At 39.1% G+C, this 17,846-nt stretch overlaps 1 protein-coding gene across 1 annotated transcript in view; it reads right to left on the bottom strand.

Moving 5' to 3' along the window:
• LRP6 (LDL receptor related protein 6) overlaps positions 1–17,846 on the bottom strand; it is a 97,255-nt gene that overhangs the window by 55,738 nt on the left and 23,671 nt on the right. Inside the window, 4 exon segments of the mRNA XM_042467317.1 lie at positions 1,422–1,593; positions 2,382–2,778; positions 8,334–8,465; positions 11,009–11,205. Of these exon segments, the coding sequence (XP_042323251.1) occupies positions 1,422–1,593; positions 2,382–2,778; positions 8,334–8,465; positions 11,009–11,205 (898 nt within the window).

Genomic DNA, 17,846 nt, shown 5'->3' with positions numbered 1-17,846 from the left:
TAGTGGATCAAATTTGAATTTCAAATTTTATTTAAAGCATACCCACCTCAAAAAGATCTAACACTTGGATTAATCACTGTATTTTGTGGTATCTTTAAATGTTAGCCTAGTTCAGCTGCTGCTTCCACACTGGCAAAAGACCATGTAATAATAATAATAATATAATAATAATATTTATTTGTATACCGCCCTCTGGCAAACCAATCCGGGCGGTTAACAAAAGTAAAGTAATGACCAAGTATCTGCCAGGGAACTGGGATATGGTTGCTAAGCACACTATCTGTGGTATCCAAAGGAGAATGACCTTACATGTTTACTCACTGGCATACAACTGTGGACCCACAAAGCAACCATGACGATGTGGAAAGGGGCCTTAAATTAATTGAAGAATGCAACAAGAGCATTCTTCAAGAGCATAACTGAATGCTTCATCTGTGCAAACTGCATTTATAGGAAGCATTTTAATGAAAACAGATATGGTGATGAAAGTCTTCTGAAGCAGGAAAAGAACTTCAGGGGCCTATAAGAGCTTACCTTGAATAAGTAGCAAGATTTTAAGCCTGTCAAGTTCTTCTATTACAACTTGTTCCTAGGGGTAGGGGATGAATGATTTGTCAAAAGGTTTATTTTCCTTTCTTTGGAGGGAAGGATACTTTTTCTGAGTCATTTGAAGAACTGAGAAAATTTCTGAATTTATCCTAGGGAAGCCACCCATCTCTTCAAGAAATATACTTTTGTAAATCTAAATCAATATGGAGTTTATAAAAATCCCAGGCTTTAGCTTTAAAAAGTTACAAAAAAGGGAAAGTACAGAATACAGTAAGTTCTCCATATCCACGGATTCCTTATCCATGGATTCAGTCACCCATGGCTTGAAATTTAATTACACACACACACTCCAAAATGCAAAGCATGATTTTTTTTCCATTTTGTAAAAGGAATGCCATTTTAGTACACCACTGTATTTAACTGGACTTGAGGATTCACAGATTTTGGTATCCATGGGGGAGGTGGGGAGGGTCCTGGAACCAAATTCTGGTGGATACCAAAGGCCCACTGTATGTAAAATAATATAAAATTTAGAAGAGAAAACCAAGCTAATAATAAAATGCACCACAGCCATGTAATAGGGAAAAGTTGTATGTTTTCCTAACTGATGCCACCATAGAGCAACTTCCTTCTCTGTCTGCATTTTAAGTATTCATTCTGACTCACCAACATTGATTTTTTTTACAACAGATAATAAAAGATAAAAACTGAAAGTCTCTCTGAAAGTTAGAAATGTATGCAGGTATTACCATTTACCAACAGGTAAATCTGCATGTTGTTTGTAATTACTGATGCTTACTGAGCTATCAAGTCACCAGTGCCTGTCCAAGGAAAGGATCTTATTTAGATTGGTTAAAATAGACATAAGAGACCTCAATTTTATCTGTTTTGGCATCTCCCCAGTATATCTTGTTTTCATCATAATCCAGCGCCAATCCATTTGGCCATCCAAGGGAAGTATTCACCAGTACAACTCTGTCTGAGCCATCTAATGCTGCCCTTTCGATCTTTGGAATCTCTCCCCAGTCAGTCCAATACATGTAACTGAAAGGAAAAGAGAAAAATATGAAAAAAGACTGTTATAACAAATATAACATTAGTGGATTGTACCTTTTGTTGTGGAGAGAAAATCATTTTTCCCTGTTTATATAGATTTATAGACTAACATTTAAAAAAAATATGAAAGCAAATCACAAAATAAACGCATCACAAAATACAACAAAACCAGTCAAAATATTAAAGCAGTAAAACTGCAAAATGATTGAGGGTAGCTTGCTATGGCAGCAGTTAGGGGAATGCCAGAGAAATGTTACATATTGCTGATGAAAGCATGCTACACTAGCACCCTGTCCAATCTCAATGAAGGATCATACCTCAAGGAAAGCCTCCCTCTGCACTATTACAAGTAAACAGTAAGTACACAAGTATACAATAAGCACCTTCCCTATCAGAACTTAAAACTGAAGTGGGCCTTTATAACAGAAACCAATTTCTTAGACAAACTAGCTGTCGAACCAAATATACAGCGGGCCCTCTCCTTACGCAGGGGATCCATTCCGGATCCCCCCACATACGGGAAAATCCGTCTATGCTCGAGCCCCATAAGAAATAATGGGGCGCGTTCATGTGGCGCAGAATGGCATGGTCCAGTCCTTCCAAAATCACACACTGTTTCCCTCCCCAAACGACTTCCGCGTAAGCTGGAAGCCGCGTAAAATATATAAATATTGGGACTGTATAAATCTTGGGACTGCTAGGCTGGTGGGCTGGGTGGCAGGCAGTTATAAGGAATCAGTGACTATGTTGGAAGGAAGGTAAGAAATATGACTTGCCCAATCATAGGATCCAGAACTATAGCTCTTGGTTCTTCCAAGTCTTCTGAGATCAAGATCTTCCTCATAGTTCCATTAAGCCTTGTAACTTCAATACGGTCCGTACCAGTATCAGTCCAATAAAGGTTTCGAGCAATCCAATCAACAGCAATGCCATCAGGATGTGCAATTTGTGCCTGCACAACAAACTGGCTAGCTGACCCATCAATGAAAGAGCGCCGTATGGCTCTCACTTCATCATCTGTCCAGTAGATATACCCTTCTACAGGATCATAATCAATAGCAATGGCATGCCGAATGTCTTCCAACTGCAAAACAATATCGGTGAAATCGGGAGTGTCTAAGGATATCCGCCTCAGATCAGTCCTCCGGGCTAACAGCAGCAACTCCATGGCACCTTTACAGATGAAGAAATTAAAAAGTAAACTTCACAGCAAGAGAAGCTATTTATCATTTCTTACATTTGTATCCTCCTCTTCATTAAAGATGATTAAATCAACATGATGGAATGTATCCCAGTTCAGCCTCACAACAACATAATTAAGCAACAACCTTGTGATATCAGTTTGGCAGAAGGCAATCTGTCACTCCTTGTTTTATACATCAAATTTATGTTTCTTCCAGGCCTCCATAACTATAAATTCAATATTTGAAAATGCTTACCCAGGACTGACTGGGGTTTCACTCCCACCTCCAAGGAACTATGCCATCACTTACACAGGAAAACTAATTAATCTAAAGTTTTAACCAGGCACTAATGGTTGCTGCTGCTGCTGTAGTAGTAGTAGTAGTAGTAGTAATAATAATAATAATAACAACAACAACAACAACAACAACAACAGCATTTATATCCTGCCCTTCTCCCAGGGCTGTGGCTTACAATATACCATACAGTTAAAAACATACAAAAACAGTATATTAAAATAGAATTAAATTACTATAATAATTAAAACAAATTCAATGCTAAAATAAAGTACTTTAAAAAGATTAAAATGCTTAAAATATATTAAAACAATATAACAACACCCATCACAAGCCTTTAAAACTTTCTGTTTTAAAAGCCTGTCTAAACAAGTAGTCTGCCAGTGGAAGGATAACATGGAAGAGGCCATTCTACCCTCCCTGAGCAGGGAATTCCAGAGTCTAGGGGCAGCCATGGAAAAGGCCCTCTCTCGTGTTCCCACCAACCATGTTTGTGATGGTGGTGGGATGGAGAAAAGGGTCTCCCCTGAGGATCTCAGAGCCCAGGCCAGCTCATATAGGGAGATATGGTCTGCCAAATAGCCTGGACCTGAGCCATATAGGGCTTTATAGGTTATCACCAGCAGTTTGAATTGTGCCCAGAAACAGACTAGCAGCCAGTAGAGCTGTTTCAAAACGTGAGTTGTGTGATATCTACAGCCTGCCTGTTAGCAGCCTAGCTGCAGGTTTTTGGACTAGCTGAAGTTTCTGAACACTCTTCAAAGGCAGCTCCATGTAGAGCGCATCACAGTAATCCAAATATAATGTAACCAAGGCATGTACCACTGAGGCTAGATCTGGTGTCTCAAGGAATGGGCAAAAGCCTCCTGGTCACCACAGAGACCTGGGCCTCCAGGTTCAAAGCTGAGTCCAGGAGTACCCCCAAACTGCGAACCCGAGTCTTCAGGGGGAGTGTGACCCCATCTAATATAGGCTGGATCCCTATTTCCTGATCTGCCTTCCGACTGACCAAAAGCACCTCTGTCTTATCTGGATTAAGTTTTAACTTGTTAGTATGAGTATTCACAGCCTTTTATTAATAATGTCTATCTCAGTACATTGTTTAAAAGAAGAATCCTTTTAAAAATAAAGTCAGTCTTCCCTATGGAAAGAGATGTTTGCAGGGAGATAATAGCAGTAATGTGATAACCAGCATGGTATAGTGGCTTGAATGTAGGACTAGGACTCTGGAGATCAGGGTCGCCATAAGTCAGAAACAACTTGAAGGCACAGAACAAGAACAAGAACAACAAGAACAACAGTCATTAGGCAAGAAATTTTAATATTTATTTTATTTAACCATTTATACTCTGCCTTACTGTTCCACAAAGTGGGACTTCCAAGGTGGATCCAAAATGAAGGCATGGAGAATATATGAGAGCCAGGAAGGATCAGCAAGCTCTGTAGTAGATACAGGTCAATTCAAACTTTGCCTTTGTTCTATGCACAATTTGTTCAGTTGAAGTCTATCAAATATTCCACCTTGTCTCTAATTTTTTCCTTGCCTTTCCCATATAACCCTCTGTAGAATCTTTTAATATTTTCACATTTCCCATTATATATCGATCTCCTTACTTAATGGTATCTTTTCCTGTCTCAGCTTATGAACTAGCCACTTCCCAGGTTTATTTGCCAATTCAAAAATCTTTTATGATATAATAGCTTAGCATTCTTTTTTTGACTAAAAAGGGGGTAACTATTGTTTGCACTCAATCTCTGAAAATTCTCTTTCAGTGTCAATTTTTTTAACACTGCAAGATACCTTTGGGCACATCTCTTGACAAGTGTGCAGCACAGCTGCAGGAAACAGCAGAGTGTCTTCCATTAGCCCAGCAAATTAAAACAAGTTGTGTAGTACACAAAGAAGCACCCAGATTGTTTAAACTCAAAATCCAATTTGACTTATAGCTCATCTTTCTATACAAAGCTGTTAAAACAGGATAAGAGCAAATAAAAAAAAGGAGGGGGTGGACTACACACCCCAAGTCTCATTCCCGAGCAGATGGGTGCCTGTCTTCCCAGGCATCCTTCCTCCCAGGAAATCTCTTTGGGGAGGGATGGGTGCCTGTCTTCCCCAGGCATCCATCTGCCTGGGAAGACATGGATCCACCCCCTCCCAGTCCCTTTTCCAGGCCTGGTGAAGACAGGTACCCATCCACCCAGGAAAGGGGTGAATCGACAGTTAAAGGGATGAGGGAAGAAGATGAGCATGTGTGCATGCTCCTACTCCTCTTGTCTCAGCCACTCATCCCTTTAACTGGCTTTCTTGTATAGAGGGGTGGGACAAGTTATTTGCAGTTTTTCCACATTCACTGGGGTCTTGCGCCCCTACCCCTGAGGATGTATTTTACTTTAATATCACTAACTTATAAATTAGTTTTAGAACACTTCAATAAAAAATATATAGGACTGATCTGTAAAAAGGCTTTCTCTGATATCCATAACAAGAATGAAGGTGGTGGGCACAAAAGAAGAGTCTGTGAAAGTAGAGGAAAGATCTATAGATCTCAGAGCAACCTGATAAAATGAAAAAACAGTCCATCGAATAGGGATCTTTCCCGGAAGCATACAAACAGAGGTCAACACTTGTTCTCCATTATCTCACATTCATAGGCACATCACACTTAAATACAACTCCATTTAGCTATTACCAGTCCCTACAACAAAATGTTACTTGGAGGGGTGGGGAGGCATATCTACCTTGTGTTCTATCAACCAGCTATTACTTAACTACTTCTAACTCCATTCTCCTTTCATGCAAGTACGTTATTCAATAACCACACAATGGTGATATTAGTTATTATGAGAGCCAATGCTGGTGTAGTGGTTTGAGCATTGGACTACAACTTTGAGTCTAGGGCTCCATTGGACTACAACTTTGGAGACCAGATACTGATGCACACTGTCATAGTCCACATGAAATCATGTAATACGCCCACACAACAGTGTGTTGAACTTTGTACTCAGGAATTCAACTGTGGACCTGGTTTTACTGTTCCTCAACTTGCTTGCAAAAGTAGGCTCAGCTCACTCTTGCTATCTGAGTGTAGGTAGGATTGGTTTTCTGCATGGTGCTCTCTCTTGACTGAGATGAGAAGTTAAATGCAGACAAATTGTGATATCATCTCTAGTTTCACTTGAGAGAACAATGGGCATTTCTCTTCCCCCAGCCTACAGGGAGTGGGACTGGGAGCATCACTAAATCAGATGTTTTCATAGACCCCATCCTGGGCATAAAATACTGTTTGAAAACACTGAAGTTCTGGACCATGCCAACCACTACCATGTCATGATGCACAGGGAAGCCATTGAAATCCACAAACACTTGGACAATTTCAACAGGAAAGAGGAAACCCTTAAAGTAAACAAGGTTTGGCTACCAGTCCTGAAAGACAGCAAGATTAAGAGTCAACAAATGCAAATGAAAACTCTCCCAGCAGACAATGAGCACTAATCAATAGACATTAATTCTCTTGTGCAGACCCTCACACCCTGAGGCCTGCCATTAGCAACAAACAATATATATGCAAATCACTCCTGCCTTTCCAGGTCACACAATATATATATAGCCAAGTCCTTTCCAGGCAAACATTCTCTGAAGATGCCAGCCACAGTTGCTGGCGAAACTTCAGGAAGAAACTCTGCTAGAACATGGCCACATAGCCTGAAAAACCCACAAAAAACTATGGATGCCGGCCATGAAAGCCTTCGACTTCACATAAGAGAGGGTAGCTTGCCCAAGGTCATTTAGTTGGTTTCCATGGCTCAGCAAGGAATTGAAGCCTGGTCTCCAGAGTCACAGTACAACACCCAAGGTACTACACCATGCTAGTCAGTTTGATTAGCCAAAAGAATGAAGCTACAAAGAATTAAAATAATTCTTAGTTCAGCTCCTTGCAAAATATTTATGTTTTAAGATATCTAGAATGAATGGAAATAGGACACTAATGAAGGTCCAAAGTTCCCCCAATGTAGAAATTTTTAAAATACCCAAGAAGATATATAAACCAAGAAGACAAAAAAGTTAGTTTGCATGTAAACTACTTGGCTGGGGTTGGTCAGGTTAACATTTTTAAAGCATTATGCATGCCTTAATCCTTATAAAAACAATGCATCATTGAGAGTTCTTCCCCCTCATTTTTATCTGGTTTAGAAAAACAGATTTTGGTATGATTTCTTCAGATCTGTAGAAGTATACTGAAATTTATGAAAGCAAAGGCTACCAATTTATTTATTTATTTTCCTCACTTAATCTCAAAAGTGCTACAACACCCCTTTACGTAATGGGCTATTTATGTATTTCTTTATTTCATAATACAAACAGGCACAACAAAAATAACCCAAAGAATAAAGTGATAAAAATAGAAATAATAAAATCTGCCATAATTCAAAATTTTGTGCAGCACACTGGACTATAAATTATAATAAATTTAGACATGCCTTAAATGATGCTTCAAAAATATAAGGTCATTCGCGACTAGACAACAGACAAAGTCAAATTTTGTGAAAAACAAAAGAAAAAACCCTGCATTTCAGGCAAATTGTCTTTCATTGAAATGTTGATCCTTCCAAAGTTCACTATTTCAAAATACTCACTTGCTGCTAAATTAAAATATATAAAGTTGGCAAAAGCAAACCAAAAACATTATTGGTAATCAAAAAGGGCTCAGATTTACCAAAATGATCATAAAAGGCTTCTCCATTTTCTAAGATTAACTCCTTAGTTGCATAATTCACTTGAAGGTGCACTTTTACTAAGAACAGGTTATCACCTGTGGTTCTCTAAATGGTGATCTGTGAATTAACACGTGTGTGGAGATCTTCAGAAGCTTCTAGAGCTGTGTTCTGGTATTAACACTGCCCCCTTGCTTGCACATACATAAGATGTCAATTCCCACAAAAACCCAATTCCAAGATTGCCACTGGAAGGCATGAAATGAAGAAAGGGATGGCATGAAGAGGGGAGATGGGGTCCCCTTGTAAGCCTACTCTTAAGTTTCAACACCCTACCACCACACATTGTGAAGCACCTAGTTTTAATGTTAGAACACAAAATCGTCACATGCACTAAAGCAGCACTATTCCACAGGCTGAACTTCACTTGTTACATACTTGCCAAAGCAAAAGGTATACTTATGCCAGTATAAATATATTAGTACATTTGTTAGTTTTAACTAGATTTTTTAAGGACTATTTAATATTATAACCTACCATCTTTACAGGTCTTTTCATTCTCAAGGAGTTTCACACCTGTGGGACATGCACACTGGTAAGAAGGCTTCACGGGAGACATCAAACACAAGTGAGAGCAACCACCATTATTGGTTCCGCATGGATTTGTAGCTGTCAAATGGAGACATCACATAGATTAGCAGTGGGTGAATGCAGCAGCTTAAGTCTCGTGCACAGGGACCAAATGGGTAGAACATCTTACCTGTATCCACCTTCTTAACTATAATATTTTGCCTCCCTAATACCTAAGGATTAGATAAATTTCAGAAGTTTTAAAACTGTTGAATCAATTAGTTAGATTAATTCTTTGTACCTTCATAATGTAAGCTGTTATTCTTGATTATAGATAATTTCATAAAGGAATATTCACAGTAAGAAGCAAAATCATATATGAAGGGGGAGCAAAGTAATACAATGCTGTTTGCATGATATTTCTGAGTTTTAAAAACTCTGTAGGAGGATCTGAGGTGTTGATCCACACAATTTACTTTCCCTGATATCCCTTTCTTGGCCAAGAGTGGCCTCATCACTCCAAGGGGTCCTGGGTGAAATTGATTATTTGGATCATTTCAGTCTGCCTTGAGGGTTACTATAGGATAGACACAATTTTGGTTGTCTTGTTGGATGGTAACTGGACTGAAGTTAAGTCCCTCTTATTTCCCTCTTACTTCTGCTTAGGCAACTTCTCTGGGATAGGATTTGGGAGCACTGTTTTACTGCTTCTCGGCGGGGGGGCACTCCTAAGATGATGCTTAGGGATGCCTATGTGATCCCTTGGTTGTTGGCCTGTGGGATCCCTCAGGGCCCAGTTCTGTCCCTCAGGCTGCATATATATACGCAACTACTCCAACTCCAGAGGTTTGGAGATCAGTATCATCAATATGATAATGACATCCAATTCTCTCTCCTTTCCATGCAATTCCAATGGAAGCCATTTTGGTACTAACTCAGTTCCTGGTAACTAATGAGATGGATAACAGTGAACTATCTTAATTTTTAATCCAGATAAAGCAGATAATCTTGGGTCAGGACAAAGGTAGATCAGAAAACCACGATTCATCCCTAACCCTAGTTAGCCAAATTTCAACAGTAGTTAAGAGTGTGATTGCACGGGTGAGTGTTCCAGTTGTGCCCCTTCTTGGAGATGTCAACCTGGATATGATGACCTATGCCTTAATTACGTCTCATCTGATCTATGGTAATAAAACACAATGTGGGGCTTTCTTTGGAAGCTGGAAACTTCAATGAGTCCAAAATGTTGCACCCAGAATGCTGATGGAGGCTAATTATAGGGAACATGTAACTTTCTTGTTGGAACAGCTTTCCTAACTAACAATTCATTTCCCATCAGTCATAACAAACATTTTAAGTTGTGCCTGGAAAGTAACTGGTAGCCAGCAAAGCTGTTTCAACAAGGAAGTTATATGATCCCTATAATTGTCCACAGTCAGCATTCTGGGTGCAACATTTTGAACCCAGACTAAGGTCTAGACCAGTGGTCCCCAAATTATGTCCTTTAAGGTATTTGGACCTCAGCTTCCAGACTCTCAGACTACTGGCCAACATGGCTGAGGCTTCTGGGAGCAGAAGTCCAAAATCTCTTAAAGGGCACAGTTTGGGGACCACTGGTCTAAACTATTTGTGAACCTGTTTGAATCTCAATGTCCCAGTAGTGGGACTCAGCAAAAGTCCTCTGAGGGAGGACTTTTGCTGAGTCCCACTACTGTAACAGGCCTGTCATGTAAGGACAAGGGCAAGAACCTTCTTTGTGGATGCTCCTCAATAAAGGATCTTTTTAATTTAAACAGGCATTTGATGATTAAGCACTTGTGCAGAAAGATCTTTTTATGAATGTGTGTGTGCTATGTTTTTTGGTATGGTTATGTTTTTCGGTGATTCTATATATTTTTAAATCAATGATGTACTAATATGATAGCTGGTTTAATGGGGGGGGGGTAAAGGTTTAACTTTTTTATCAGGTTTTAGCTTTGCTTTTTTTAACCTAGCTGCATTTGATTTAATGTTGGCAGCAAGCCATGATATAAATTAAATACATACACATAGATATAGGTGGGTTGTGAAACGCTATTTGAATCCATTAGTGTAAGAAAAAAAATATTTTATTAGCATAAACACTAGCTAGCAAAAAGCCAAATTCTGTACTGTGCCAACCTGGCACACTTGATGTCTTCAAATTCTATGCTGTTTTTTAGCTAGTGAGAGAAGCAAAAAGCACAAATACAGAAATACAGGAATACAAAATGCATGAAATGATACAGGGTGTTTGCACTGGAATTCACATCACACTAAACCACACTGCTGAACTAACAATATTTAAAAACTCATTTTGAACCAAAATCATAAATTTGCTTTTGAAAAAAGCATAAGGAAACAATATTTTTGAACGAATCATTTGTTTTTGTTTCCTATAAACTCACAACTCCCATATCTATGCATCCAGAGATACAAGAGCTCTAATGGTTCACAGACCCATTAAAATACAGCTTCTGTTTTTGGTTAGTTAGCCAATGAAAAACTCAGTAAAATAATCATATTCATACCTTAGAATGATGTCTGCAGCAAGTCAATTTCCCTTGGAATATATTTCTACAAATTAGTTCCTAAAACAATGGGGAAAGACAGAGGAGACTCACCATTGGGTTGCCTTTGTTGGTTGAAAACATGGATATCCATTGGAGAAAAGATGTTTGAATGTATTTCACGCAAGTTCTCCCCAGTATATTTATTGCAGGCCAAGACAGAGCGAGTTGTCCAGTCAGTCCAATACAATGTATCTCCAAATAATGTCAGAGCAAAAGGGTGTGGAAGGGATCCTTTAATGACAGCTTCCCTGGAAATGGAAAACAATACCAAAAAATGTGTGTGTGCATGTGTGTGTGTTATCTACAAGCCACGTCTCTAGATTTAGGGGGAAAGTCTAATTCAAACATCCTTTTTAAAAATTAGGATTGAACTAATACACTTACTTCACATCATTTTTATGTAAAAAAAAAATTCTCCCTGAATCAGCCTATAAAACAAGGACATAACTTTACAAATTTGACCATTTTAATCTAGAACATATAATAATTTTAATATAGGATGGTGTATATTATATATCAACCATAACACCAGGCAGACTTCACGGATTGACCCAGGTGCAAGGGAACTGTATGGCCAATGGCCCTAACATGCTGCTAGCCAACGGAGAAGTAGTGCCATTGCCAAGCCCTGCATACCACTCTACCTCAAAGACAACACTGTTTCTTTTCTGCTCTATGATGATGATGCACTCATGAATTAGTATCATGGCTTTTGATGAGAGAAAGACTAAACTGTCAAGCAGCTACTAGACAGCAGCAGCAGATGTAATACTGGCAGAGGAGCTCTAAAAAACAATGACAATGGCACCATAGCTAACACTTGCTAGAACAAATATATATTGCAATACTTGGGGTGGGAGAGCTAAGGTGAACAAAAATGGAACATTTTGAGTCAGACATCTTCACAGTATTTTACTCAGGAAAGGAAATGTTAGGAGGAAATGAGGAGAGATGTAGCAGAACCAGTCAAAGAATAGAATGCATAGTCTGATCGAATCATGTCAATAAATTTCCAGGGAAAACCCTTTAATATAACCATTATTCAAGTTCATGCTCCAGCTACAAAGGAACATGAAGAAGAAATTAAAAGATTTGATGAGGGGGTTGAAAAGGAAATTGATTGTTTATCACCAGTGACTAGAATGCAAAAATAGGGGGGAAAGCAGAATGAAAAATTGTAGGAAAATTTGGTCTAGGATCAAGAAATGAGGCAAAAGACCAACTGACATCATTTTGCAAATCCAACAGTTGGTTCACTGCAAACACATTCTTCAAAGATCCCAAGAAGTGGTTGTATACATGGGCATCACCTGATGTCCGTGTATTGATATCAAATATACTGCATAATTAAAAGAAATTATCTCCGCAAAAACAAGACCACAAACAGATTGCAATGGAGATCATAAACTACTAACATCAAAAGTTAAAGTAAAGCTGGTACAGTAGTAGTCTAATTACAACACATTGCAAAGGTCCAGGCTTGAGGTTATCACCACATGAACTTATTGTATTAAGGTCCTCCAGCCCTAGGAACGGGTCATGGTGAGGTAACAGCCAAAGCTGATAGTAAGCACTCTTGGCCGTTGCATCTATTTGAACTGTCATTTGTAGTGACAGACTCAGAAGCACTACCAGAATGGAAACAAAAAATTTTCAGGGGAAGGGTAACCCCATCCATGACTAATTTAAACACCTCTAAATTTAGGTTAGAACCCCTGACAATAAGCATCACCATCCTATCTGGATTCAACTTCAATTTGCTTTTCCTCATCCAACCCATTACTTCCTCAAGGCATTCAAAGGAGACACACTATCTTCAGGGGAGGCTGTTTTTGAAGGCATGGAGAATCATAGAATCACAGAATTATAGAGCTGGAAGAGACCACAAGGACATCCAGTCTAACTCCCTGCCATGCAGGAACTCATAATCAAAGCACCCCGACAGATGGCCATCCAGCCTCTCTTTAAAAACCTCCAAAGAAGGAGACTCCACCACACTCCAAGGGAATGTGTTCTGCTGTTGCACTGCTCTTACTGTTAGGAAGTTCCTCCTATTGTTTAGGAAATTCCTCCTAATGTTTTCCAAAAAATATTTGGGAGTCAACAGCATACTGATAGCATGCCTCTCGATGTTCTCTCCCAGCGGTTTCATGTAGATGTTGAATAGCATTAAGTTGTGTTAGTCTAGAAAATCAGTATGCAAAGGGACCTTGCAGAACATTTGAGACTGAGAGTCAGTAGTTGGTAGCATGAACTTTCATAGACTTGAGCCTACTTCCTGCACCTGAAAAGGTAGGCTCAAATCCATGAAAGCTCATGCTACCAACTTCTGTCTTTCAGTTGCTCTCAAAGATGCTACAAGATCCCTTTGCGTATTAACAGGAATTATAAAACTAGTACCAATTGTTGCTTCTGAAGATCTTTTGTAAACCTCAATAAATATAGGGAACTAAATACCACTCAATACCTACTAATATCATCATCTCTCCAATGCTGTTTTACATCCTGGCAAAACATTTGTAAATTACTAGCAATATTCTCACTGTATCGCCAACAAGAGCAGCCTTAATTGTATTTTAATTTGTTTTGCAAACAGGCAGTCTTATACCTCCACACTGACTGCAATTGCTTCAATATGAAAGAACTGCCTAAATATTTGACTGTTGCTGACACAATACCTTCTGTGTTATAGTAGCCTCTAAAAATGTTATTAGCAAAAATTCCTCCTAGGAGACTATGTAAGTGCATTTCCCTTCAGTCAGTAATATGTTAACTTATTAATTAGGGTTGTTACTGCAGGGCAAAATGAGAAGAAAATTAATTCACCACCCTTTCCTACCAGAAATAGGTAACAGCAGTTCCATCAAACTGAAATTTAATTTTATTGAATTAAGCTAACAAAATTCAGAGGAAAACAGCTTGAATCAAAGAGAGAAAGATATTTTTCTCTGAGGCTTCTACTATGTTTCTCCCATTATTTTTGGGTGGGTGAACAGTGCTGGTTTCTCAATAAACAAGATAGTGCCCACCTCCGTGACAAACCATGCATAGTGCCTTCAGCTTTTTGAATGGTCATTTGTGAACTCACACAAATGGGATCACTGTGCTGCACAGTGCATCATTCAAAACCTTCTAGAGCTAGGAAATAAGTGTCTTAGTGGTAACACCACTCCTCTCCATGTGGACAACCAACGGAATTTCTATTTGGTTCCTAGTTCACTGGACACTACAGCAGCAGCCTAAGAACTAAGGAAAACAGGACACAACGAAGGCAGGATGGGTGGGATTGTGTAAGTTCACACATGACCACTTGAAGAACTGCAGTTACAGGTAAGTAACCTGTTCATTTTCTTCATGGTGTCTGTGACTCACTCAAATAAGACATGAGCAGGCTACTTACCATAGGAGGAGGGAATGTCCTGTAATATAAGGGGGGGGGAGGACGGCACTCTCAAACGTGGCTTCCACACTGGATCTTGCATCCAATTTATAATGTCTTATTGAAAGTCAAGGGCTTAGACCAAGTAGCCACTGTGCCAGTGTCCTATAGTGAAACACCTCCAAGAAATGTGGTTGAAATGGCCACAGCACTGGGACAGGCAATAAGCAAGTTGGACAGTGATGTACAACTTTTACTGGAAGTTATATATATCTTTGAGACTTGTGTAATGAGGCATTATGGTGCACATAAAACTCAAATGCATGCTGAACATCAAGGGAAAGAAGGGAGCATTATAAGACAGAAGCAAGATTCTATGTTAAGGCTGGAAGTACAATGTCCTGGTTAAGATGGAAGGCAGACACTGCCTTAGGCAGAAAAGATATAGCATGCTATTGTGAAAGCAAAAATAGAGGGAACAACTCCCCTACACAATTCCCTTGCTCTCTTGATGGAAGTACAGTGGAACCTTGTTATACGCTGGGGTTTGGTTCCAAGATCCCCCGTGTATAACAAAATCCGTGTATGCTCAATTCCCATTGAATATAATGACATAGCAAAATGGTGTCCCTTATAAAAAATGGAAAATAAAGGTTTGATAATTGAAATTTATACTTTTTTGAACATTTTCAAACCGTGTATACTTGAATCCGTGTATAAAAAATCCGTGTATAAGGCCATTTTCCAGGTAACTACCTTTAGGTTGGGGTTGATTGGTTTAACCCTGGTTGGTTTAACAACAGTTTAAATCAACAGGTTGGTTTAACAATAGTCATTATTGTTCCAGTAAGCATTACTGGAACAACAATGACTGTCTGAATTTAAACATTTTAACTTTAACAGCTTATAGGCAGGTGTCCATTGTTAGATCAGTATCCTATGTCAGTTGCTTCTTTTTAATGGCTTTATTTTACAGTGCAAGAAGTGTCATTCAGAAACAAATCCTTCAATTAACATAAGTTGAACCAAAACAACTTGCTTTAAAAGAGCATTTTGTGAAGAACAATTATTATTTAAGCTAGCAGCCATAACATCTCAACTGCAGTTCACCATGTAATTTTCTAATTTAGTTCTATATTGGTGTAGTCCTACATTAATGCAAAAAACAGGTTTAAAAAAAAAAGCTTGAGAGTTTTTTTTTTTTTCTTTTCTTTTCTTTTTAAAAACCAACCCCCCCCCCCCAAAAAAAAAAAAACCTGTGTTAGGTCACAGGAGGCCAACAGCTCAAAATGCTTCTGTGACAACTGGGAAAGAACCAGCCCCAAAGTCCACTGAGCAGTAGAACTGTATGTTAGGGAAGATGAAGATTTTTATACCCTCTTAAGAATCTCTTTGCGAAGTGATGCAAAAAACAAAACAAAAACAAAAAACAGCCTGTTTGCCAGTATTCTGCAGATTCCATGAAACTGCCAACAAATATCAATAATAGAGAAAAAACCCTTGTCTGACAATGATAGCAAGAAGTCCAAATCTGCACATATGCAGGAGAGATCTAGTGAAGCACCAAGAAAGTGAAATTTCTTCCATTCATATATAGAGGAGTGCTCGGTGGCAGGTCTATGCACATCTAGAAAACTCCAGACAGGAGGAGACAAAGGAGTCACAGAAGCATCCTTCACACATTCAGCTTGAGTGTTCGTAAGTCCAGATGCCTCACTTCCCACCATCAATGATGAGAAGATCTGGATAGAATGGAAAATTATGGAATACTCCTTGAGACAGGTGAAGAAGAGAAGCAAACCAGAGCTTTCTTGGCCATCAAGGGGTACATTACGTGACCCCCCTCCCCAATGGAAGAGGAAGGCACTGCCTAGTGAGGTCCCTTTCTGGTGAGTTCTGGAGTAAAGGTGTGACAGTTTGTTCAGGAGTAAGATGAAGAGAGTATAATAGACATGTTCCATAGACTGAAGATTTTGTAGAGTGCCAGGATGCAGTTTCCACTACCAATAGGACCACAGAGGTTCTCCTTGGAGAATCTGCTAGAACATTCTCTTCCCTTGGAAGCTGAATCACAGAGATGGAGATTCCTTGATGTAAGCACCAATTCCATAGGAGAAGTGTGAGATAAAGTAGAAGGTCTGCTACCCTGCTTGTTCAAATACAAGACTGTAGTATCATTAGAGGCCACCAGGACCATGTTGCCAAGGAGTACAGACTCAAAGGTCTGGATGGCTTATAACCACTAGCATCTCAAGAACAGGAATATGGAGATCATTATTTTCTGTTGATCAGTGGCTTCACACTGAGAAACCTGTGGAGTGAGCCTCCCAACTGGTGAGTGAAACATTTGTAGTAACCACAACTGTGGCTCTGGAGAAAGGAAAACCATGCTGACTCATACACAAGAATTAACCCATCATCACAGGGATAAATGAACATATCTTGGAATTGTGAGTCTTCAACAAGGAGCACTGGCAAGAGAGTTGAATACCAACAAGAACCAGGCTTGCAAAGGTCTCATTCTGAGTCTTAGTAAGGTTGTCACTGTAGTTATAGAGATCACAAGGACCAAAAGAATTTGAATGTGTCTGGCAGAAACCCTTTGAGTGCAAAGACACTGAAAAGTTTTCCATCTGAGTCTGGTTGGAAAACGAAGATAAGAAATAGGAACAGGCTGTATGACACCCTTAAGAAATAGGGATTTCTCTTTCTTGTTGAGCATGGGAGAGGAAGAAGTACTGCAAAACATACTATATTTTTATGGGGGGGGGGGGGAAGAGGAATTTTCCCAAATTCAATGCCAGAATAATACAAGATCTATACACAGGATTGTTTTAGGTAATGAATCTGCATATTCAATTGCTTGCCAGTGGCTAACATATATTTCTAAGTACAATCCTATTAATGTCTACCAAGAATGAAACCCTACTGATTTCTCATGAAAGCAAAGGCCATCAACCTTCATCTGAGGGATGGAGGGAGGTCTTATTCATCACACTTAAGGAAGAACAGAGGGACATGTACCATGACTTTAATTAATTTGTTTTTTTTGCCAGCACCTTCAAGTGCAGGGCCTACCCCTCCTAGCCCCCCCTCCCCCAATTGCCAGTCTTGACCTTGCATTTCTCAAGAAAGAGCCCACCGGCATGTGTATACACAGGTTCGCGTACATACAAATGTATTAGAGACTAAAGAAATATTTCAAACACACTTGTAAAAGGAAGTATCATCACTAGAGCATAATAATAAAATTCCAGGTTGTAGAGGGGCCTCTAAGGAACAGAATTTTGTGAAGATTAAAGAAGTCACATTTCTGAATAAAAACAAGTTAAGAAATTTTCTCTTGGGATTCTCAGCAAATAGCTATTTGATCTTACTCTGCAGGTAAAAACAAAATATCCTTTTAAATCCATCTGACACCAGTGAGCTGCTCTAATTTCCTTGTAAACCACTTCTGTTTAAGAAAAAATAAAGTATTTTTTAAAAAAACAACAACAATTAAATCTCTTA

This window comes from Sceloporus undulatus, chromosome 5, assembly GCF_019175285.1.
Source record: "Sceloporus undulatus isolate JIND9_A2432 ecotype Alabama chromosome 5, SceUnd_v1.1, whole genome shotgun sequence".
NCBI classification, from domain to species: Eukaryota; Metazoa; Chordata; class Lepidosauria; order Squamata; family Phrynosomatidae; genus Sceloporus; species Sceloporus undulatus.
This window is presented reverse-complemented; position numbering and strand designations above follow the sequence as displayed.